Source organism: Lacerta agilis, chromosome 2 (genome assembly GCF_009819535.1).
Source record: "Lacerta agilis isolate rLacAgi1 chromosome 2, rLacAgi1.pri, whole genome shotgun sequence".
In the NCBI taxonomy this organism is placed as follows: domain Eukaryota; kingdom Metazoa; phylum Chordata; class Lepidosauria; order Squamata; family Lacertidae; genus Lacerta; species Lacerta agilis.
In genome coordinates this window covers 14,114,659-14,140,137 of record NC_046313.1, presented here as the reverse complement: position 1 = coordinate 14,140,137, position 25,479 = coordinate 14,114,659, and the positions used below count along the sequence as shown (strand labels likewise).

General features: G+C 45.8%; 1 protein-coding gene across 5 annotated transcripts in view; it reads left to right on the top strand.

The window, feature by feature from the left end:
- Positions 1 to 219: 219 nt before the first annotated feature.
- The window catches only part of LIMA1 (LIM domain and actin binding 1), a 60,117-nt gene continuing 34,857 nt past the window's right edge, over positions 220 to 25,479 (top strand). For 4 of the 5 annotated variants that reach the window (XM_033138688.1, XM_033138684.1, XM_033138685.1 and 1 more), the window contains exons 1-3: positions 11,206 to 11,310; positions 17,529 to 17,665; positions 23,215 to 23,260. In XM_033138688.1, the coding sequence (XP_032994579.1) occupies positions 11,209 to 11,310; positions 17,529 to 17,665; positions 23,215 to 23,260 (285 nt within the window). In that variant the 5' untranslated portion in view covers positions 11,206 to 11,208. Of the gene's footprint in view, positions 319 to 11,205; positions 11,311 to 17,528; positions 17,666 to 23,214; positions 23,261 to 25,479 lie in introns of those variants that run through there. The other variant, XM_033138686.1, reaches the window with a different exon arrangement.

Here is a 25,479-nt window from a genome sequence, read left to right as displayed (position 1 = left end):
GCGCGCGTGGCAACCAGGAGAAAAAAAAAACAAAAAAACGGGACAGAGCGAGCGAGACAGAGAGGGCGCCGCATCGGGATGGAGCATGCGCAAAAGCGGCCTGGGTTGGGAGGCGAGGGGGCGTGGCTGAGGGGGCGGGCGCAGGCGGCTCGGATTCCAGAAGGGGGCGTGGCCACCGTCGTGCTCTTTCCCCCCGTCCGGCGTCCAAGGTGCGCTGCTGCTGCTGCTATAGCGAAAGCAACAGGTGCGAGTCGCGGCAGAGGAAGGAAGGAAGGAAGGTCCGGCTGGCGGGGAGCGGCCGTCGGAAGGTCGAACGAGGTAGGTAGCGAAGGGGAGCCGAGGGCATCCCGCCGATCTCCCTGGCTTAGGCGCTGGGATGCACCGGTCCAGCGGTGCCATGGGAAGCGGCGCTTACGATTTCTCCCCGTGGGGGTGGTGGGCTCGCTTTTCTGCGGCGGGTGTCTCTACGATTCCCGAGGAGGCGTTTCCCGATTCCCGAGGCGGCGGAGTCGGCAGGTGCAACGGAAAAACCTTCACCATTGCCCCTTTCCCGGGGGGAGGACCCTTAATAATGATGATGATGATGATTATTTATTATTTATACCCAGCACGGCCCCCTCCCAGCCTTTCCCCAGGGGAATGACCCATTATTATTATTATTCTAGTTACAGGTAGGTAGCCGTGTTGGTCTGCCATAGTCAAAACAAAATAAAAAAATAAAAATTCCTTCCAGTAACACCTTAGAGAACTAAGTTTGTTCTTGGTATGAGCTTTCGTGTGCATGCACACTTCTTAAGATATCTACGGTGCTACTGGAAGGAATTCTTTTATTTTTTATTTTGTTTTTATTATTATCCTATTTATACCCAGCGCAACCCTCCCCCCCGCCTTTCCCCAGGGGGACGACAAAGAATAATAATAATAATAATAATTCTATTCTCTCCCCACCTTTCCCCAGGGGGATAACCCTTAATAATAATGATGATAATAATTCTATTTATACCCTGCCTGTCTGGCTGGGTTTCCTTTACACTCTGGGCAGCTTCCAGCAGAATATATATGTATATAAAGCACACAATAGAACACCAGGAGTTAAAAACTTCTCCATACAGGGCTGCCTTCAGATGTCATCTGAAAATGGTGTCGTTCTTTTATCTCCTTGAAACCTGATGGGAGGGCGTTGCGCCATGGCAGAGAAGGCCCTCTGCCCTCTTTGAAATGTGTCGTGTTTCGAGGGGGGCTTTTCAGGGGTGGTCACTTCAATAAAATGGTTGGAGGCAGGTAAGCCCCGCCCAGCATCATGGATCACATGATGTACACTATTTGAATGTCAATCCCCACCAACTTTTTTTGGGGGGTGGCTTCCTCAAATATTTTATTGAGTGGGATCTCGAAGGGATCTCAGCCCCTAAGAGTTGGCTCCTATGCGGGGAGTGGATGACAACACCACAATAAAATGAGGATTTGGGTACTTTGGTTATAAAGCTTAAAACGGTAAAAAAGGGTTAAAATACAGTGGTACCTCGGGTTACATACGCTTCAGGTTACATACTCTGCTAACCCAGAAATAACACTTCAGGTTAAGAACTTTGCTTTAGGATAAGAACAGAAATTGTGCACTGGCGGCACAGCAGCAGCGGGAGGTCCCATTAGCTAAAGTGGTGCTTCAGGTTAAGAACAGTTTCAGGTTAAGAACGGACCTCCAGAACAAATTAAGTTCTTAACCCGAGGTACCACTGTACTCTGGTATATGTGACTCATGGCTAACCCAAGTATAGGATAGGCTACTGACTGTGGCTTCTCAGATGCTGTGAACAAACAGCGTTTGGGTGGATTGTAATTTGACTAAACTGCAAGGGCTGGCAACCCTAATTTGCAGGCAGGTGCATTTTAATTTTTGTGTGTGTATCTGGGGTGTTGGACATAATTTCCTGTTCCACCAGTAGGAACTGTGCACTTCTGCTGGGCCCGAAGGTGCTATGATTCCTGATCTCTAAAGTTCTTGCGCTGCGTTTTCCTCAACGGGTCACTTGAGGGTGAAACTATCCAGTGTCTTATCGATTGCACAGTCCCCGGTGCTTGGTGGTTCGGTAAACTGGTCTGGAAGTGCAATGTGGTTTATCCTACTGGGCCAGCTATATGGGATCCTTGCTGGATCTTCTCGGGATGTGAGGAGGAGGAAATGGTCGACCTGTATATTCACCAAATATTTTGCAAGATTAAAGCCTCCCTTCATAGTTTTCTCTTGCATCTGTGATCGCTGCTATTCTCCGGAGACTAGACCTGGTCCTGGAGATCTACTGTTCCTTGTATTTATTGAAAATATTTTTTTCACTGTACCTGCTGCCTTTGCTAAGGCTAGGAGTGGGGGCTGTGGCCTTCCAGGTGTGCTGCCATCTCCCATTAGCCTCATCTAGTATGGCCAATGATGAAGGATGATGGGAGTTGTAGTCTAATAACACCTGGATGCCACAGGTGCCTTTCCCTGGCTTAGGACTATTTATGTTGTGGCCGCTGTGTTGGGGTGTTCTTGAGCTTTTTGGACCTTTTAGCTTGTTGAGGTGGGGGAGGTGATCATATTGGCTTTTGCAGGCTGCTTGGTTGATTATAGAAAGCAGCTAAGGGCTTCTGTAGAGCAGAATAAAATAAGCCTGACCGTGAATACTTCACAGGTATTTTTCTCTCTAGGTCTAGCTCAGGGCTGTGTGCTTGTTGACATGGTGTTCTCACTCTGCACATTCAATGGTGCAGTGTTTGCTTTTTTTTTGGGTGAGCATAATCAGGTAATGGCTATGAATTTGCTGGATCGGTGTAGTACTCGTCTGTGTAGAAGTTACAAAAAGGGAAGTTGGCAAAGTACTGTGGTTTCTTTGGTAACTAGCTATTACCTGGGATTTGTCCTCATGATGTCTGCTTCCCTGCAGAAGGATCACACCACACCTTCCTAATGAAGACTGTGGAAGTGATTGCAGATCACTGTGTATTCCCAGCTTAAATTGGGCTCTTTTAACCAAGGGGCCCTGGGACAAAGGATGGAAGTAAGACAACCTAATAACATGCTTGTAAATATGCCCAACGTGGTGGTTTGTTAAAGCTCTGGGTGTGCCTGGAAAGATTTGTCAAAGTTTGTCCAAAAATTCTCCTCCTGCCAGCTCAGGGCCTTGACTTGCCTTTCTACCTGAGCATTGGAAATCTCTCCTGGGTTCATAGTGCAAATGAGGAAGTGGTTACTAATGCCCAGAGTGAAAATCTTCTTTATAATCCAAGCTGGATATTCTTGACTCTAACCTGCAAGAGAGAGAGAATATCTAGAGTGGGTCTCTTCGGTAGATAGACAAGTGTTTAGGAACCTGTATTGGAAGTTAAACAGTTGCTCTATTGCATAAAGAGTGGGTATCTCTCACTTTCCACTTTTATTCTGTTAAAAGTGTATGGCGTTTATTAGATTTTGTTTAGATCAGTTAATGGATTCCTTCAGTGGAGGGTCAGACTGTGCAGGGACAACATATACTTGCAACAGTTTGGTTTTCGTATTAAACAGACCTCGCACGAATCACTCGGGGGCAAGGTACAACACTTTCATTTCTTCCCTTGTACATGTTTGAAGTGTAGTGGGCAAAGAAAGGAAGCTTTGCAACTCATTATACAGTATTAACAAACCTTTGCTCTTGAGTGGGGTGGAGAGGGAAAGGAATGTGAAACCTGTAGTGTTTTTCTTCCTTTCTGTGCAGTGATAAATATTTGGAGCACAGCTGCAGAATTGGGGCATCAGTCATCTCCTTCCCAATTTTCAGCAGAATGAATGGCTTTCCTCTGTTATCAGGCATTGTGTACATGCCCTGCAATAGCATTTCAATATTGAACCTGGCCTGGAGTATTGGATACGGATTAATTATGGGTTTCACTGTGGGTGACGTCTTCATAGCTACTGATATGGTTACCATCTTAGACTTAGGTAAGGTTGCCACCTTTGGTCAGGCAAAATACGAGACAGGTCCAGGGGATGGGGTGGGGGAACCAAAAAAATTACTTTACCTGGTGCAGAAATAGATACCATAAATACAATCAGAGAGCAATAATTTGAGCTGAGTCACCACCACTTCTGTAAGGAAGGAGATTTTGGAACAAGTGCCCTCATGTTTTAGTTGCTACTCTGTGCTTAGTGATTTCTTTTTCTTCTGATCTTGCTTTTCGATCAGCCACCCTTCCTCTTTGTTGCCTGTGCAAACTCTCCACCAGACTGGATAGAATTAGGCCCATGCAAAGTGCAATCTCCCCCTTCTCGCTCTTTAGCTTCCCCGCCCAGATCTGCCCACCCCACATCCCATGATAATGGCTCTCCTCCTCATGGACCCATACTCTGCCTACACAAATTCCCGCTCAGGCTCTCACTCTCCTCCTGCCACTGGACTCACCCTCTGGTCATGCAGTTTTCAGGATGAGAAGGAAGATGAGCTTGAATACGTGAAAAAGGCCGTTTGAAGTCCAAACAGGACCAGGGACACTTTTCTCTCCCCCCAAAAAAGCACAATCACATTTTTCTAGGGATGGGTGGCAAACCTAGACTTGGGACTTGTCCACATTTGAGCATTATTTAGCTGTTAACCCAAAAAAGCATAATCACATTTTTCTAGGGATGGGTGGCAAACAGACTTGGGACCTGTCCACATTTGAGCATTATTTAGCTGTTAACCTGCTTTTCCCCTATTCATACTGTCATGTATTTGATTTTTTTTTAAGAGAAGCAATTTTGGTCTTTCCTGTTCATACCAGTAGGCATTCCCTTTTGTGTCTGTCCCTACCTTTTAATTCACTGCTTCTGTTATGCCAATTAAGAACTGATGTCGTACCTTGTTGTTTTAGTTCCCCACTCAATAAGTGTGCAAGAGCCCAGGCAGGTAAAATTAAATTTGCTTGTGCAGTGTTCTGGTTGTGTGCAAATCTGAGGAACCCAAAGGGGGGGGGGCGGGGAATCCTCTATTCACGAGGACACCAGAATAGTTAGGAGCACATGAAAAGGAGAATAGCAGAAAGTGCCAATTGATCCACCCACCTAAAACATCGGAAAAAATTGTCCTCTACCCTGAGTGGAGATTATTCACCTATCGGGTAAACCCAAGTTTACAGAGGAAAAACATTGGGATTGGGATTGTTTGAAGGCAACTATGCAGATTAAATGAGAACGCATACAGTTGCCAGTGCAGAATAAACTCAGAATAAGCTCCCGCGTGGATAAGCCCTTAATGCAGGCTTCTTCAACCTCGGCCCTCCAGATGTTTGAGACTACAATTCCCATCATCCCTGACCACTGGTCCTGCTAGCTAGGGAACATGGGAGTTGTAGGCCAAAAACATCTGGGGGGCCGAGGCTGAGGAAGCCTGCCTTAATGTAATGCTGCTGCTAACTACCACCCTATTTCTTTTCCCTTCTCTCCTGCCCTCTAATATTGTAGTGTGATGATAGCCTATTAGGTAGAAGTATTAATTAGTATTAATTAGACTATCTGCCTTGAACTTTTGAAGATGTCGATATTATGAAAGCTGAAACTCTGGCAAGGCTGGGAGAAGGAATAGGGACAAGGATGCGGGAAATGTCGTATATCATAATATTTTTTTGCTAGAAAAGGCTTCTGCGATAGTTTAGGCTACACTGAGAACTTGTTGCTTACTCAAGGTCACAGAGTGGTGTCTTTAGAAATGGTGAATTTTTCTGTGTGCATGCCACACAAATGTATACAACAAATGCATGACCACTCAAGGCACTCCAAAGGAACATTTGTTGCAGAGCTAGCATGGTGTGGGTCTGCCTGCTAAGGTGTGTGCGCTTGGTTTGCACCTTGTGCATTGAGTTGGGACCCCCCCCCCCCCAAGTTCCCTTGTGGAGCAGAGATCCAAATCTGGGTCTGCCACAAACAAACCCAAAGCCCTCTGCAATGCTTTGCCCCTTGTCGTTTTAGAATGGCAGACTTCTTTCCAAAGCTACGTTGACTTTAAGTCATCATTCTTGAAATTGTGCCGGCAAAGGGAGCTTCCAAAGGAAGTGTTAAGCTGAACTATTATGGCGGAGAAGCTTAATGAGGGAGCTCATGTGTACCGTGGCACAGAGCCAGCAAAGAGTCTGAGCATTTTGATGGCAAAAGCAGGTAATTGTACTATTGCAGATGTCCATCTCTTCTGCCATAAACGTTACCCCTGGAAACAAGAGACCCTTTCTACGGGGCGTTAAATGACCCCTTGTGTTTGAATATGAGCTTCCCGATTCAGTAGCGATCTCTTATCAGCCGGATCTTATTAGCAAATGGCTACAACTGTCTCTGGGTTAACTTCAGTTTTTCTTTCAAACATTCTGCCTGGGTTAGCGGTTGCTGCAGAAAGTTTTAAAATAGGAGTTTAAACTGCTGCACAACCATTAGGAACTGGCTGTGAAGGAGGAGACTGTCGGGTCTCCATAGAAAAGGGAGTGACATGGTCAAAGTCTGCTATGCCAGGGGTTGTTGTCGTTTTTTGTTGTTTTTTTTAATTAAAGATTAAAAATCCATGACAACTTTATTAGGTTAAAATTAGTTTCACAAGCGCCAATCCGGGTGTTGGTTTTCCTTCCGTCTTTTCAATAACTAGTAATTTAATGTATGTATGTATTTCTGCTCTTCCTCCTGAAGGAGCCCAGGGCAGCAACACGTCTGTAATAAAGTTGAGGATGTGATAGAGGTTTAGAAAGGGAGTTTACTTTTATGGGAGCAAGAGCTGGGTGTAATATGGGGAGCAGCATTTGATGCTTATCTGCCGGTTTACAAGTTCTACAGCTATCAATTTAACAGAATTGTTTGATTCAAGACATCTTCTAGAGTAGATTCCAGGCGCTAGCATATTTGGGAAAAATGGTTTCTTATTAGTAAATTCTAATCAGTTCTGTATTTTCTGCTGCACAGGCAAGTTTAAACGAATCGATGTATTGGAAAAGAGTAGTAAATTATTGCTGGAAATAGTTCTGCAGGAGGCAAGAAAATTAGAAATGATGGGGGGAAAGTACTCAAGAGACTGAGGATGAATCACATCTCTTCCAATGTTTCTCTGATGAAAATAGGGACTCCCATTCCACAATGATAATTTTACTATTTATACCCCACCCACCAAGACTGGGTTGCCCCAGCCTCTCTGGGCAGCTTCCCACATACAGCGGTACCTTGATTCTCAAATTTAATCCATTCCAGGAGTCCGTTCGATTCCTGGAACGGTTCGAAAACAAAAGCGCAGCTTCTGATTGGCTGCAGGAGCTTCCTGCACTCAATCAGAAGCTGTGGAAGCCACGTTGGATTTTCGGCTTCCAAAAAACGTTCACAAACCAGAACATTCACTTCCAGGTTTGCGACGTCCGGGAGCTGATTGGTTTGATAACTAAGGCGTTCGACTACCAAGGTACCACTGTATATAAAAACATAATAAAACATTAAACATTTTTTTAAAAAAGCTTCCCTCTACAGGATTGCCTTCAGACGGCTCAGGGGTCAGATAACTCCATACCCTCCAACATTTCTCCAATGAAAATCGAGACATCCTAAGGAAAAGCAGGACATTCCGGGGTCGAATCAGAAACCGGGGTGGCTTCTCTAAATCAGGGACGTCCCTGGAAAATAGGGACACTTTGGGGGTCTGCAGTAGTTATCAAGCCATTATGGTCTTGGTGTGTGTGTTCCATTTTGTTGCTGCTAAAACTAAAACCCTGGTTTAAATAAAGCCCAGAAGAGCAACAACTGCTACCATGACTTATCTCATTAGAAGTTTTAATTAGTTTCCCCATATATGTAGCTGTTGGTTAAGGAGTGGCATCTGAAGTTAGGGAGTTCTTATCTGCCACATTGCATAATTATGACGGATCAAAGGTTAAAGAACAGTGTTAAAGCTACATTTATCACTGCATAAAGTTTGCTGCCCATTTCCTTAACTCCAAGAGTGAGCAGTAGTCTTGTTCCAGTTCCCTGGGTTTTCTGAAAGTAATCTAAACTAGAACTTTGTGTGAAATTTGTTTAAAGAACAACTTCTTTTTAAAACGGTTCTGAGTTTTCGTGTTTGCCAACCTGCACAAACAACTCAGATTAGTTGTAGCGTGGCTGGAAGGGAGAAAAGCCCTGAGATGTTCTGTACACTGTAACACATGGGTAGGCAAACTAAGGTCCAGGGGCCGGATCTGGCCCAATCGCCTTCTAAATCCGGCCTGCGGACGGTCTGGAAATCGGTATGTTTTTATATGAGTAGAATGTGCCCTTTCATTTAAAATGCATCTCTGGGTTATTTGTGGGGCCTGCCTGGTGTTTTTACATGAGTAGAATGTGTGCTTTTATTTAAAATGCATCTCTGGGTTATTTGTGGGGCATAGGAATTCGTTCATTTCCCCCCTCAAAATATAGTCTGGCCCCCCACAAGGTCTGAGGGACAGTGGACTGGCCCCCTGCTGAAAAAGTTTGCTGATCCCTGCCGTAACACATTGTACGTACAGTGTTCCACCGAAATAAACCGCCAATAAACCGTAGTGGATTGATGTGCAGATACAATTGGCAGAAAAGGCTCCGATAAAGAAGTGCAGTTGGAAAATGTGTTGTCCTCCTCCTTCCTAGCCTAGAGTAATTATTAATTATTATTAGCCTTGTGCCTTGATCAGGCTGCTATACTTACTGAATTTGGGTGTGATGCTTCAGTCGTGGCTGGAAGTGGATGACTTTTGCTTCTTCCTTGGGCGGTCACTCGTAGCCAAGTAAGATTGTCTTCCATGAACACGGTTTTAACAGTTACAGGTAGGTAGCCGTGTTGGTCTGCCATAGACAAAAGAAAATAAAAAATTAAAAAAATCCTTCCAGTAGCACCTTGGAGACCAACTAAGTTTGTTCTTGGTATGTATCTGAAGAAGTGTGCATGCACACGAAAGCTCATACCAAGAACAAACTTAGTTGGTCTCTTAAGGTGCTACTGGAAGGAATTTTTTTATTTTTTATTTTGTTTTGACTGTTTTAACAGTGAGTCTGTAAGTGACTCAACTTGTCGTGGTGAGTGAGCTTGCATGTTCCTATGACCCTTGTGAGCAAAGCCGCTGGGAATCTTGTACTCCCAGCAGGGTCACCCAAGGTATTAAGGTCAAAGGGGAAGAGCTGGACCCAAGCATGACCCAAGAAGTCCTCAACGGCGGAACAGGTGGATGATAAGAAGCGGTATAATTACAACATCTGTGAAGGCGGATGAAGGCTGCAGCAGATAATAATCTTACTGGTCATCGTGATACTCATGCCATCGGAATAGAGCCTTACTGTGAAGAGTGCGTTGGTCAGCGTGCACTGATCTACACACATAAATTCACACACAAGCGTCTTCCAAAAACCCATCCCAAACCCAAACCCTAAAAGTCCCATGGTGATCGGCAAATTGTAGGCCCTAGTCATGAACTGGCACATGGGCGGTGGATACAGATTCAGTTGCTCTGACTCAAGGAATGAGGCAGTTGAGCAACTCGGCAGCTGTATCCATGACTGAGCAGCCCTATTTAGGATCCACTCTGCTCACCCCCAAAAGGGGAGGGGCTAGAAAAGGTGCTGTAAACATAGTCTGCCTCCCCTTTTCCCTGAGTGGATTACCACACCAAGTGGGGTCACCACCCAGCGGTCGTAAAAGACAACTGAACTTTGGACCATGGAATATACAGACTTTGTTGAGCGTCCCAAGTAGAACCGCCATCATTGCAAGAGAACTGCAATGTTTTAACATCAATATTGCAGCGCTTCAAGAAACTCGGAAGAGCAGGTGAGGGGACAACTGAAGGATGTGGACAGCCATTTAATGTCCACTCATTCTGGAGTAGCCTTGGTGCACTCAGTGAAAATTCCTCCCGTTATCCCGGAATGAATAACTTTGAAGTGGGGGGTGACGTGACCATCTCGTGTTTGCTAAGAAACTTTTTATCTCTTTTAAAGATTAACAATGCGCTTGGTAATCACCCAAAGGTTTCTAGGGATGAGAAACCTTAGATATGCCCGTCGTGTGTTTACTCAGTGACGTCCATGTGAGTAAAGAGAATGCAGACTGAAATTCATAGGGAAAACGAACAGGCTGGTAATGTTATCGCTTCTGAAACAGACAACACCCTTGGCTGTCTCGATTATAAAACCTGCCAATGTTAACGACAATCATGGCTTCAGACGTGGTTTACAGGCATAGCGCAAATATTTATTATATTATTTATGAGATTTCTAGACCAACGTATCCTATAAAGAGACTGCAGGCGCTTCATGTTATTATAAAACAATTATGTTGTTGTTGTTGTTGTTCAGTCGTTCAGTCGTGTCCGACTCTTCGTGACCCCATGGACCAGAGCACGCCAGGCACGCCTATCCTTCACTGCCTCTCGCAGTTTGGCCAAACTCATGTTAGTAGCTTCGAGAACACTGTCCAACCATCTCATCCTCTGTCGTCCCCTTCTCCTTGTCCCCTCCATCTTTCCCAACATCAGGGTATTTTCTAGGGAGTCTTCTCTTCTCATGAGGTGGCCAAAGTACTGGAGCCTCAACTTCAGGATCTCTATGTTATACAACAAATCAAAACTCTCTTCGGTAAAACGCGGCGGCGCAGAATGAATGAATGGGCAGCCAGTTAAGTCCCTCCAAAGGCCCTGGAGAAAAAGTGAGTTTTGACTTGGCGGTGGGGTTCTGCCACCCTAGGTGCCATCTTGCCTCTTCCACATGTGGCGTGCCATAGCCGAGAAGGCCCTGTCTCATGTCGCTACACAGTGAACCACGCTGCTGGTATGATGATAAAATGTATGCATGCCTCCCCGGCTGCAGGGTCCAGGACATTTGATATTGCATTCTCTGGGATTAATGCAGAAATTGTGTCTACTGAATCATCGCTTCTCTGAAGCCTCAGCTTTCATAACTGCTTTGGAAAGGGGCAATGCTTTCCTTGTATTGGTAGCATCACAATATTGGGCTTTAACCAGTCCCTGAAAATTGAGAGATACTTTTATTAAGACCAGCCTGATGTATTGTCTCGATCCTTGAGCTTCCCAAAGCATAATGTTCGCAAAATAAGCTGTTTATCGTAAACTTTCCCCTTAATTCCCACTAATAATTGAAAAAAAACAAAACTCTTGTGAAATGCCTAGCTCCCAGATGTAGCTGAAAATATTTCTACTCTTGGCAAAAGTACAAGCGTGTGCCAGGGCCCTTGCATGTTTCTACAGATGCACAAAAAGGCAAAACATTCCCTGGTGCTTTTGCAGCTCCGTAAGCTTCTTACTCGGTTGTTGTGGAGGGCAGTTTTCGTCGTTAAGGTGAGTAGCAAATACCTTTCGCTCTAAGCACTTGTTTAGAGGGCAAGTGGACTCTAGGCCGAGGAGAAAAAAGCCATAAAGCCACTGAGCTCTCCAAATCGCTTTCAGAGTTTCACCTTTCTTACCCTGTTTTTTCTTAGCAATAATTTGTAGGGCAGAGTGAACGTCACAGCTGAAGCTTGTTGAAAGCTTTAGCAAAAGCCTGCAGGTTTTCTGTTGTTGCTTCAGAACGTGCTGTTCTCTGCTTCTGACTTGTACTGTATGTAGTTGCTGAGGAGGCTGGGGCACCTAGCAGTCTCTGTGTTAAAGCTTTCTGTACCTCCCCCCCACTTCCCCGCTGCTTGTATTGAATTTCAGAACTCTTGACTTAAGCAAAGCTGACTGGTTTCCCAGCTATGGATCAGCTTCTGTACTCCATAAACCATGCAGGGCTGCTTTGGGATCCCGAAGTCCACATTTGTCTGTTTCATGGGGAGTGGCCAGAGCACCTACCTAGGCAATATTTGCTCTGCAGATGAGTGTTCATGTGTAAACATTAACCAGGAAAAAAAAAAACACACCAAAAGCCACTTAGCTGTCCTGAACCAGCGCTGCGCATGCCGGGATGAGAAAAAGCTGTGGAGTGAAGGCCATCGACCTGGATGGCCTCCGCTAATTTTGTTCACAGGGAACCCTGGACTTCCTCGGAAGCTTATCAGCCCTCCCTCTGTGAGATGCTCAATACTGGCAAGTAAGCGCTGGGTGCGAGAGCCGGTCCTGCCCTGAAACTGCAGGTGGAGGGAGACAAATGTTCCAGAGCATGCTCAGTTGGTCGGGCAACGGGGAGGCCTAAGAGTAAGGCCAATGCCCTGTAGGGGGTCTTCCACAATGCGCAGTTCAGTCCATGTGGAAACCCTTTATTGGCATTTGACTCGGCAGAGTCTGGAACAGTTAAATAGAACTGATGCGTTCTGCCGAAATCAATAGTGCTAAAACCTGTAGACCTGAAAGAAGAAGAAAAAGAAGAGTTTGGATTTGATATCCCGCTTTTCACTACCCGAAGGAGTCTCAAAGCGGCTAACATTCTCCTTTCCCTTCCTCCCCCACAACAAACACTCTGTGAGGTGAGTGGGGTTGAGAGACTTCAAAGAAGTGTGACTAGCCCAAGGTCACCCAGCAGCTGCATGTAGAGGAGTGGAGACACGAACCCGGTTCCCCAGATTACGAGTCTACCGCTCTTAACCACTAGACCACATTGGCTCTCATATTGGCACTTAAAACGGCGCTTTCGCAACCACCCGAGATAGCATTTTGCAGTCGCAGAAGCTTCACACACACACACCCTTTTTTTAAAGCGGTAAAGAAGAGCATATAAATTAAGGTCGCAATCGGTTTGTAAGCAAACACAATCCTATTATTACCGAGTGAATGTGTAATATGAAATTGTGGGGCTGTGCCTATCTAAAGTCTCCATTGGAGTGAGATACAGTGGCACAAAACATTAGTGTAATGCCAGAAAGAGCAGGAGGGAGGAGAGTAATGAGAAGAGAAATATATGCAGTCAGTTTAATCTGCAGGATTAATCTTCGGGGCTGAGATTGAGTGGCACACTTATTCATTGTTTGAGGCTCTTTTGTTGCTGGTGTGTCTCTGCAACACACCGAGTAGTGCTGGTAAGAAAGCTCATCTTTTAATATTAAATCCTTATGCTGCAGTATCTCAGAAAGGGGTCCATAGCGAAGTTTTGGTGGAATGCAAACTTATTTAAACTTAATCCATGTTTAAATGGTTGGCAGCCTTTGTATGCGTGAGCTCATGCAACACCTGTGGTGTTTAGTGCCACTGGCAGTGGTTGATGTTCTGTGCTTCTCAGTCTTATTTTCCAAGTGGGGCTAAATCATTCTTACCGCATTGCTTTCTGTGATCCCTCTGGCAGTGCCATGTACCCCCTGAATTGGTTGCTTTACCAGGCAAAAGACGGGCTTTTTGTTTGCTTGGAGGCTCCTAAGGAAGAACTTGGTGCATTTGTCTTGATGCAGACTGTTGTGTTGTGTTCTTGCTACCGACCTCTAAGAACACAAAGTTTGTTACTGACCTCTTAAGCACATGAAATACCATAAGGACCAAAATGTATAGAGCAGCCTGTAGAGCTCAGTTGGTTCAAGGGTGGTGCTGATAATGCCAAGGTTGCAGGTTCGATCCCTGTGTGGGATGGCTGCATATTCCTGTATTGCAGGGGGTTGGACTAGATGATCCTTGGGGCCCTGTCCAGCTCTACAATTCTATGTTTAGTGTGCAGCGTTTCCCCCTCCTCCTCCCCTTACCTACCGCCAGTTGGCACTAGGGTGGCGCGATATATTGTCCAAAACCGGTTTGAAGCCCATATCGTGATATCAGTTTCATTATTTTTGACCTGGCAATATATTGTGAATTATGGTGCGTTTGTGCGCACGCTATGCAAAAATCACAGTGTGGGGGAAACCGTGAAGCCAGCCAATGCTTCTCTTGATTCCTGCAGCCCCCTGTGACCTCTGTTGGCTCAGCTCTCCCCTGCCTCCTACAGGGCGCAGCGAATCACAAGGGCAGGGGTTGGCAAAAAACCACAATGTTGGAAAAAATATGAAGCCAGCCAATGGCTCCATCCTTCTTTCAGACAACTTACTTGAGCAACGTCTGTGTGGCATTATACTTAACGCCGAACTTTTGCGCCCATTCCAGGGACAAGTGACATGAACTTACGTCCCTGCACTGGTTCGCACGACGGCTGTCTCTGTCTTGGCAGCTTAGGGGCAAGGTTCACCCAAACTGCAGAGACACGACATTGTGACCGGTTTGGGGGGTTGGGAGCTTAGCGTGCTGGAATTGGCACACGGGAAAGTACTGTAGCTACAAACAAGGGAAGGGTTCTAGCCTGGTCTGTACTGGCTTGTCTAAGGGCCAAACGTGTTTTCCTGGATTGCGCAAATGAGGGACGGGGAACCTCTTGTCCCATAGTTGAATGGTGATGGCTCATCACCTGCTTCGACATGTTGGAAGGTGCGTTAACCTGAAGCCACTGATGCAGGCAAACTGACAAATATGCAGTGCAGTTGTGATATTAGGAAACACCCCAGGGAGTCCATATACGGTCTTTGAGCAGATCGCATCCCTTGCGTGCTTAAATTTTCAGCTTTGGATCTGATGCTACACAGGAGCAAGTTGGGGAACCTGCCAAATGCTTAAAAATTGTCTGTGTCCCTCCTCTGTGCTCCACCCTCCCCAATTTACCCTGCTTGGTGCTGCATGTTACTGCTATGCTTTCTCATCCACTTATGAATGCATATGTGCGTGAGAACCTGTGCTTTTAACTGAATTAATCAAGGCCTGCTCTTGTGGCCTTTTCCTGTCATTTTCTGCTGCTGCTGCTACTCCTCTTATTATTCCAGAGAATAGAAAGACTCTGTCCCTCGGGTCAGCCTCCACCCAGGGGAATGTAACTTCCTCTAGATTGGTTTCTGTGGTCAGGTCACTTTCCCAAGCTAGCAAAGTAGAAAGACCAGTTCTCGTGCTTAATTTGAACAGGGTCTTGCTGCTGTTGGGCCTCTGCATTGGGAACTGGATTTAAGTGAGCAGTGTCTCCTGGTTAGCTTTCCTTCACCCGAGGGCTGCCTGGAAAATGGGATTTAAGATGTTTGGTGTAGTGTGGCCTCACCTCCCTCAGTAGACCTCTTCCCCTTCTTAAAATCTCAGAGTGAGCAGAGACGGGGAAAATCAGCCCTCCCTCGCCCGTCAACTTGGCTGAATGACTGCTTCGTGTTGTTTGTTTTGGCAGACTCCAATGCCTGCTCTGTCCCTGTCTCCCCTTTGGCAGCACTGTTGCAGGACGTAATAATGTCACCCACAAATCAAGGGTTCATTCATCCCTTACTCATCCAGTGTGATATATGCCATCATCTGCCAGCAATGCCCCTTCTATATTCCTCATAGGACAACACAGGCCAGTCCCTATGCAGAAGAATTAAATGACCACAAATCTGACATCAGAAATGACATTCAAAAGCTAGTAGGGGAGCATCCCCGGAGCGAATTATTCTTCAAAGGGAGACTGCAGTGTGGCTTACAGTTCACCAGGAACTTCAATGTTATTGCTTGTGGATTGAACAGAGACAAAGGGTTTTTAACACATTATCTCTGTTGATTGGCATACCAAGGTCAGGGAAATTTGTGTTACCAGATAACTTTTAACTATGTAATTACCGCTGTCTGTTTATTTTATTTTTTTGCATTTCCTTCTGATGTTGCTGTTTACACTATCCCTCTCCCCCTGTTCAGCTCTGCCCAATGTTATACTCGGGGGAAAACACTTTATGCATGTGTAGTTGTGGTGGTAGTAAGGTAAAGGTAAAGGGATCCCTGACCATTAGGTGCAGTTGCGGACGACTCTGGGGCAGTGGCGCTCATCTTGCTTTATTGGCCGAGGGAGCCGGCGTACAGCTTCCAGGTCATGTGGCCAGCATGACTAAGCCGCTTCTGGCGAACCTGAGCAGCGCATGGAAACGCCGTTTACCTTCCCGCCAGAGCGGTACCTATTTACCGGTAATCCACTTGCACTTTGACATGCTTTCGAACTGCTAGGTTGACAGGAGCAGAGCTCACCTCGTCGCGGGGATTTGAACCACCAACCTTCTGATCAGCAAGCCCTAGGCTTTATGCTTTAACCCACAGCGCCACCTGCGTCCTTAGTGGCAGTAGTAGTAATAGTAATAATCCTCGCTTTAATGACCCTCCTTTTGTTCTCCTTTAATGGCCCATCTCTTACGTATTTGGGTGTTTTCATTTTGTGAACAGGGATCTTCGGAGGAACGGCGGTATACAAATTTAATAAATAATGAAAGCATAATCTCTCAGGCTGTCTCCTGAGGAAGCTGGCCTGACTTACATTTTAACGATTGCTGGATCCAGAGGTTCAGGGAGCTTGATTAAATTCTAGCTCTTTACTGGATCCAGCATTTTAGGGGAGCCTAGAACCCCCAGACTCATAACACTATGATGGAATCCAGAGGAAAGAAATGACAATAATGTTGCTAACTTTCGTGCTGTTCATGGTAACTTGGGGGAAGTGCTCACTCACCTTCTTGGGAAAGGATGATATTGGTTAATTTTTTTTGTCTACCTTTCAGATGCCTCGGAGGTTATTCATTCCTGCTCCCTGCAGTAGCATTGATTAGTTCTTAGACAGTGTTGTGCCATAGTGTAGGGCTTGGACATTGGCAAGATTTCTTCTTCTAGTGTCATTAATAATAATAATAATAATAATAATAATTTGGCTGGGTTTCCCCAGTCCTCAAAGCATTCATTTCAAGCAGCCTTTGCAATGAACAAAATGCCACCCCTAGGCTTCAGTAGTACAGCGTCCAGTAACTAAATCCATAAATGAGTTGAGCTGAGCTTATTGCATTGCCTTTGATTTACCGTATTTTTCCATGTATAAGTCTAGGTTGTTGTTGTTTTTTTTACCAAAAAATTAGGTTTAAAACTGGGGCTTGTCTTATGCACATGTAGTGCTGGGGGAGGGGTGTTTTCTTAATTTGGGCTCGCCCAAAATAGGGGGCGTCTTATAGACGGAAAAATACGGTACATCAAATTGTAGTTTAAAATAGTTTGAGCATGGATGCGTGGGGTGGCAACCAACCAACTCATTTTGTGAGCGCAAGGATTTATGCTTGTGCAATAGAACAACCCCCTCTTCTCTACATCTTCCAAATTGTTTGGGGAGCCCTGCGAACAGTCTTGGGGGAGGAGAGGGGAGGAAGAGGTAGAATAATTTAGTTGGCTACCACCCATTATTTCTGCTGCGCTTTGCTTCCCCCCCCCTTCAAGATAATCAGCTAGTATTGCAATATTTAAAGCTTCCACTACAGTTGAACTTATCCATAACTCATTGAGATGTGTTTGCATGGGAACTGCACTTGCTGAGGCTCCTCAACTGTAACCTCCTCTTCTTGTAATGCAGATTACGCAACTATAAGATGGTGGGGGGTCTTTGTTGCTGTGGATATGTTTTTATTTTTTAGTAATTCAACTTAAGATTTTTTCAGGCATAATTCAGGGAATCTAGCATGAAACCAATTAAGCCTTTTTTTTAAAAAAAAAAAAAACAACAACTTGAGAGCAGGCAGTGGATTGAAGAGAAATGTAGAAGTCTGCCGTGGAGCAAGAGAAGTATTCAATGTAAAATCTTTTCCCCCTTCGCTCTCTAGTTACTGCTGCATTTCAAGATGGAGCCATCTCCCTTTAACAGAAGGCAATGGACTTCGCATTCTCTGAGGATCACTGCCAAGGAGTTGTCTTTTGTCAACAAGAACAAGTCATCGGCTCTCATGGAGAGGTTCTCCAAGTAAGTTCTGCGACTGTCCTGTCCAAGAGTACTGACTGTTCTTTCTATGAGAACAGTGGTAACAACTGGCAGCTGACCATATTTGTCTTTTTGTATGTATTTTGAAGAGCACGAGACTCCTAATCTGGGGTTTGAGCCCCATATTGGGCAGAATATTCCTGCCCTGCAGGGGGTTGTCCTTAGATGACCCTCGTGGTCCCTTCTAACTCTATGTCAAGAATAATGTTCAGTTTCTCAAGCACAGGAGTGGAATCATAGAATTCTACTCCTGTGCTAGAGAAACTGAACATTATTCTTGACATAGGTCTTCCCTCTGACTTAATCTGGACATTCCCATCCCTCCAAACCATGGTTTCGTATTCCTGTAAATTAGAACACAACAACAACAACAACAACAACAACAACAATGTGGAGAGCCAGTGTGGTGTAGTGGTTAAGAGCGGTAGACTCGTAATCTGGGGAACCGGGTTCGTGTCTCCGCTCCTCCACATGCAGCTGCTGGGTGACCTTGGGCTAGTCACACTCTTTGTAATCTCTCAGCCCCACTCACCTCACAGAGTGTTTGTTGTGGGGGAGGAAGGGAAAGGAGAATGTTAGCCGCTTTGAGACTCCTTCGGGTAGTGAAAAGCGGGTTATCAAATCCAAACTCTTCTATCAAATCCAAAATTTTATTATTTATGCCCCACCCACCTGGCTGGGTTTCCCCAGCCACTCTGGGCGGCTCCCAACAAAACACTAAAAACAGAATAAAACTTCAAACATTAAAAACTTCCCTAAACAGGGCTGCCTTCAGATGTCTTCCAAAAGTCAGTTAGTTGTTTATTTCCTTGACATCTGATGGGAGGGCGTTCCACAGGGCAGGCACCACTACCAAGAAGGCCCTCTGTCTGGTTCCCTATAACCTCACTTCCCACAGTGAGGGAATTGCCAGAAGGTGCTGGACCACAGTGTCCAGGCTGAACGATGGGGGTGGAGACACTCCTTCAGGCATACTAGGCTTGACTTTCCCAGATGTACAGACGAGTTATGCTTTAACAACTTGTTTGCTTTTGGTTCTCTGTCTTCTCTGCATTTCTTATTTTAATGGCCTCTGGATGTGCATTTGTGATTATGGGTTTTCCATTCAGATGTCACACTAAACCAGCGTTTGCTGTGATGTCTGGACTGAGCCCCTGTGTATTAGGGCTGTTCTCCTTTGCAGAGATTACTGAACAGAGGACTGCAGAATGTCACCATGTTTTTGTTGAACTAGGAAAACAAACATCATGGTAGCTAAGGTGTGTAGCTTGCCAAATCATCTACCTTAAGTGTTTTCAGGAAATGCTTCCACTGGGTTCCTGATAGAGATAGCAGCTCAGTTTGAGGTTTCTGAAGGAGGAAATAATAGAATCAAAAGGAGTTGGCTTTTGTAATCCATGCTTTCAGCAATCCTAGCTGGTATGAACATGACAACGCCTTCTCCGCTGACAGAAATTGGAACTGGCTGCATGTGGGAGCATTCAATGTGGGGCACGGGAGGCTAGCCACTCTGAATATTTTAAAACACCTTGTTGCTTACGAAATGTGGCTTATTAAGAGGCCTAATGTGGCTTATTAAGAGGCCTGCCAGTGCGTAATTTTCTTACCCACTGAAAAATAGACCCCCAACAGTTCAGCATGCAGCAGCAGCAGGTTTACAGACACCTGATTTTTGTACTAATAATGTCCTGATCCTGTACTTGTGCAACACTTCCAGTGAGTACTTTATTGGCCTCTTTTTAGAAAGTGCAGTAGAATCCCAAACAATCCAGAGTCCTCAGGAAAACTAGCAGCAAGGATGTCTATATATGGATTGTCCATATATATAGTTATATTTATTAGTTTCCTTCTCCCAAAAAGTGAAACTCAAAGCCCCTTACGAAAATGAACGTTTAAAACAAGGAATGTCTGTCTGTCTATCTATCTATATCTCCCTCTTTGGAAGTATTGTTCCTGATACCCAGATCCAGCACTGCTTCTCTGAATACTAGTGCCACATAATCCCTGTGCAGCAGATCCATATTTTTTTTTGCTTCTAGCATTTCAGAACTACAAACGCCCTGCATTTATTTGCTTCCAATTATGCTTCAACACATTGGCACATTTACTGTGGTCAGATGCCACCCAGTGGCAAGAAGAGTTGAGCTGGGCCAGCGTGATGAAGATGCTTTCATTTACCCTCTTGTCCCGTGTAAAATTCAACATTTTAGAGTGCAGGGTGCAGGGAGAGATGCAGAAGTAGGAGCTTTCTGCTTTGATTCGTACTGTTTCTCCAGCCTAGCAAAATGATAAAGTGGCAGGGAATGAACCCCCTGCCACATAAGGGAGCCAGCGAAGTGAGGTGCTTAAGAGTGTTAGACCAGCACCCGAGAAACCTTGCTCCCAACCATTGACGCTCAACCCTGAAGCTCCTTGTGGTTGACCTTGAGCCAGTCACTATCTCCCATCCTAATCTACTGCACAGAGTTATAAATTGCAAGGGCTGTTACCATCAGCATTTGAAATTCCCCAGGCGCATTTTGCACCTGGCTATTGGCCACTGGCAACCAAGTGAAGATGCCTGGGTGCCAGGATGGCGCCTGACATCTTCACCATCTGGAGGTGCATGCCAGGGGATCCTTGGATCTTGACTGTTTTCACACACTAGCAAGGCATACTGTAGAATTCCATCCATTGTATTTTATCTGCACAATCAGAGTGGATTTCAGGAGCCAAAAAGTCATAATTAAAAATATGACTTTTGAGCTGTCTGCCCCCCCCCCCAAATGGAAACTAGGCATTCCATTTTAGTGACCCTGGTTTAAGGAGCCATTTGGCACCTAGCTTATATATCTAACGTTGCTTACCATGTATTCCCCTTACAGGAAAGGAAAATATATAAACTGGGGGAGGAAAATATCAATGGATCTAGTCTAGCATTCTGTTTCCTACAGTGGTCAACCAGATACCTCTGAGAAGCCCACATGATGACAGTATTACTCCCCATCTCTTTCTTCCCAGTCATGGCGTGCTGCTGCTTAACAAGGAAATTCCCTATAGCCTCCATGATGGCTAACTGCCATTGGTAGACCTGTTCTCCATGAATTTGCCTATTCCCCTTCCAAAGCCCTCCTGGCAAATGGCCAAAATTGCATCTTTGGAATTCCATCACTTCCACACACCTGGGGTGTCTGGGAAAATGTGTTTGTGTGGCTGTGGTGCTGAAGCGGGATGGGTAGGATCCTGAGGCAGGTGGCGCCTTATATTCTGCGCCAGTCAGAAAAGGGGTAGGCCGCTTTGCTATTTTTCTAGAAAAAGAGGTGCCGGAACTCACCATGAACGCATCCCTCGTTCTCTGAGAATGGCAATGGCGCCCACCTGAGAGGTGCTAGAACTGAGTTCTGGCTTGAAGAAAGCCCTGGGTAGGTGGAATGTTAATATTGTAGGTTTGTTTAAATTTCTTCTTCTCTGGCGGTCAATCATAGCCGAGTAAGATTGCCTTCCATGAACACAGTTTTAACAGTGAGTCCGTAAGTGACTGTGGAGGCCAATTCTGAATCCACACATCCTTCCACAGTGGGAACATAGGTTTCTAGGCGGGAGTTGATCATGGTGAGAGTGTGCCAAGCATGTCTTCCTCTTAGCACGTTTCTCCCTTTTGTCCTGAGTTTGAGCGTCTTCAAGGTCCATGACACCTTTGGTCAAGGCTGCTCTCAAAATTGGAGCGCTCGCAGGCCAGTGTTTCCCAGGTGTCTGTGTTTATACAGCATTTTTTTTTTTAAAGATTTGCCTTGAGAGAGTCTTTAAACCTCTTTTGTTGACCACCAGCATTACGCTTTCCATTTTTAAGTTCGGAATAGAGTAGTTGCTTTGGGAGACGACAATCAGGCATGTTTAAACATGCACCACCCCTAGAACATACTGCTAATGAAGGGTATAAATATACTATGAATAAAATAAAGAAATGCTTCCTGCCCACTGCATCCAAGAACCTTGCTGAGGTACACTGAATTTTTGTGAACCAGGAGGGCGCTGCTCCTTTTGCCTCAAATTCCTAACCTGGTTTGGTAAAAATGGATTCAGAGATACTGTTTTATTCCTTTGACCTTCCCTTGTAGGACTTTAGGAGGGGGCCAGAGATGTCCTGTGATCTTCCTTTCCTAATGCCGCAGGATCAGTACCCCCCCCCCCCGTATCCTCATGCACAGGAGCACAGTGTGTGTGCCTGACCCACATGCTGGGGATCCCTGACCTTGGAAGTGGGTGGGTTCTACATTGGTGGTGGTCCAAGTTAAGAAGAACAATAATTCATCTGAGAGATGCTTGTCTGGTGGGTCCATTGTGTGGAGTATGCAGTTCAAGAATGGCTTGCAAGAAGGACTGAGTGCATATCTGCAGGCTACTGAAAGAGTACTTATGAAATTCAGGGGAAAGGCTAGCCGGTGAACATTAGTCATGGGTGTGGTAACCAGGCCTTATCAAGAGCTGCTGACTTTGGTGTCTCCTCCAACTGGTTTTGATTTGGGGACAGTTGAGCATTTAAATGCAGAGCAACCCATCTTCAAACTGCATTGTGAGTTAAGGGCTTTTAACCATTCTCAGTCGGAGGCCACAGGGGGCTTAATCTCCCCCAAATTGCTAGTCTGGCATATAATTGGCTTTTAAAGAACTTTTAAAGCACAGTTTAAAACAATTTGCTGCTGCAGTGTAAATGACAGTGTGTCTTGTGGGAATCCTAAAGACTGAATTGATGGTTTTTTGTGGGCTACTGAGATGCGTGAAGTTTTGTTTCCAGTCAGTTTACCATTTTTCTCCCTCTCTACCCATTTGCATGCATGTATCTGTATCTGGGACCCAGGTGGGGCTGTGGGTTAAACCACAGAGTCTAGGGCTTGCCGATCAGAAGGTCGGCGGTTCGAATCCCTGTGACGGGGTGAGCTCCCGTTGCTCGGTTCCTGCTCCTGCCCACCTAGCAGTTCGAAAGCACGTCAAAGTGCAAGTAGATAAATAGGGACCGCTCTGGCGGGAAGGTAAACGGCGTTTCCGTGCGCTGCTCTGGTTCGCCAGAAGCGGCTTTGTCATGCTGGCCACATGACCCAGAAGCTGTCTGTGGACAAACGCCGGCTCCCTTGGCCTATAGAGCGAGATGAGCGCTGCAACCCCAGAGTCGGACACGACTGGACCTGATGGTCAGGGGCCCCTTTACCTTTACCTTTACCTTTATCTGTATCTGTACCCACCAACCAAGACGGTGGTGCTTGTCATACATGAAAGCTCATGCCACAATTAATGGAGGCACTTAAGACTTTTATTGCTACTGCTGAATATTTTGTTACGGGCTTATGACATCATATGGTTTGTAGAGGCTTCTTTCTCCTTCCCCAAACTTCCTTCTTTTTGTCAAAGCAAGCCTTGTCAGCCATCCAACATTCAGCGGATTCTTGAATGACCTACACGTACAAACTTTGTGCGTGCTTCACTTTGCAAGTTTAGGACTGAGAATAAAGTTATTTCTCTCATGAACCCTTCTCTCTACCTCTTTCCCCACAAAGGTACCAGAAAGCAGCCGAGGAAGCAACTGCGGAGAAAAAAAGAAGTGTAAGTATTGAAAAGATATTTATGGAATTGCCACGTGAAAACCACGTCAGCATCGGACTTTCTCCATTTCCTGTAGTAGCTATTCTTGAGTGTCCTCGAGAGTTGTCTTGTCTCTTCATCTGGTGTTGACTAGGAAAGTTGGAAACTTGTTTTTTGGGTGCTTTTTTTGGCTCCTGAGCTTCAGGCCTTGCTCAGCCTCTGACCCACTTTCAGGGGTTGACCGAAGCACAAGGAAGTCAAGTGACTTTCCCTGGGGTCATGCACTGACTCCCTCTATATCAGCTTCTCAAAAGCAGGACACTCTTAGCTCCCAAGTCCTTTGTCCTAACCTCAAAACTTCCATGAATAGCCTCCTCTGTGCTCTGAAGCAAAAGCAGCTGTTAGTTTATGTACCTTTTTGTTCATTGCTTAGCTTTGAGGCTTGGTGCTCTCATTTAGTTGCGGGTCGATGGCCCGCCACCCGTGTGGGGTAAATAAAACACACGGACACAATATTTTAGGTTAATGGGCAAAATAAGGCCACAACTTTATTGGTTACGGCGTGTGAGTGGTATTGGCTTAGGCATTGGACAAGAGGGTTAACAACCAGTGGGAGGAGCTTGTTGATGCAAATTCAACTGGAAGCATCGCCCCTGACGTCACTGGGGGTCGTGCCATGGCCCTAGCCACTAGCAGGGCATCGGACAGGATCCACGACCGCCGGATCCCTTTAAAGGGATACCCCTAGGAGGTAGGTGATGGGCACAACCTGACCTCCAACACACAACACACATTACATCACCTATTGAATATTCCAATGCCTAACGGCCAATACCATAAAGTTGTGACGGGTTGCTACTAGGTAGGCGAAAAACCAAGAGGCCGGTGCCAATTTGCCAAATGGATAAAAATTCCTACCAGGCGCCCTGGGCAACCAAGGCGACCAACCGAAGTCCATAGCAAGGTCAGAAGTATAGCAAGACCTAAAGGGAGGGAGGGAGGGAGATCCGATGCGTGCAGGGGGAAGAATGGGTAGAAATGGCACTTCCCTGGCTGTTTGAATCCAGACCCCGCCCCCCCAACCAGCCCTATTGGCAGGCTATGGGGCTTGGCGCAGGAGGAAGGAGGGGACAAGGCAGGGGGCCGAACACGCCCCCCTGCCTGCTTGCGAAACGGCCCCCGCCTGCAACTCCTCCCCTCTGGAATGAGGAGAGGTCTTCTGAATTTCTACCTGTGCTGCTGGATGTTGAGCTACCTAAAGCATACCCTGCAGGAATAAGGGACTGAAGTTGGTATGCCTCTGCTTTCCAAAATAACATTTTTGTACCACCCCAAATCCATGCCACCAAGAGGCTTTCTGTTTCTAAGTTACTGCTGCCTTTTTTCTGGCTCAGAGCTGCTTCTGCTTGTCTTTTGTACTAGGATATTTTTGACCCCTTCTCTTCTTCCCCCTCCTGAATCTCTAGTTCACCAACTGGAGTCTATTATTTATGCTTTTTTCCTTTGTCATCTTTGTTGAACGGAATACCGGTTCAGGGAGCCCAACAGGTGGTGGTTGTGTTTTTGTTCTGTGTGAAGCGCACATCAACCACAAAACCCCTCCTATTGTTGTAGAAACTCCCATCATCAGACATACCTTTAACAAGCCCACAAGGCGCTATGTGAGACTGTTCAGATCCAAGGACTGGTGTGCGACAGGCTCTGCTTGCTCCCTGCGCCTCGCCTGGCGCATGTTCCCCCGGGTGCCATGAAAACATGCTCCGCTGATGCCCGTCAAGGAATGAGAAGAGTGTTTGAAAAGTGTTCCGTTCCTAAAGAAACACGAAGCAGCCTTGTATCTCTTCAGACAATTAGTACATCTAGCTCAGAGGTGCCCACACTGATGGGCAGTTTCTCCCCAGGGGTCTCTCTGATCCCTGGTGATGCCAGGGATCACAATCTGTATGCATAGAAGATGTTCTGCCTTTTTGGAATGTTCTTCCATTGTCACAGCCCATGCTGTACTGTTCTCCCCAAACTGCATTGGCGTACAAAGAAAATACAACAAAGCTTTTGGACCCAACACTATGCTGAGGCATTCAATAGAAACAGGTGGAAACTTGGAAGAAGTGCAACCAGTTCTGGGGGAAGATGTTGTTCTAGGAGCATTCCTCTTTTTGTTATTTTTAAATTAGATCTGCCTTTAACACCTTTGGTGTTTGGGTCATCTAAGTGACTTGTGAAGAGGGGACTCTTTCTGA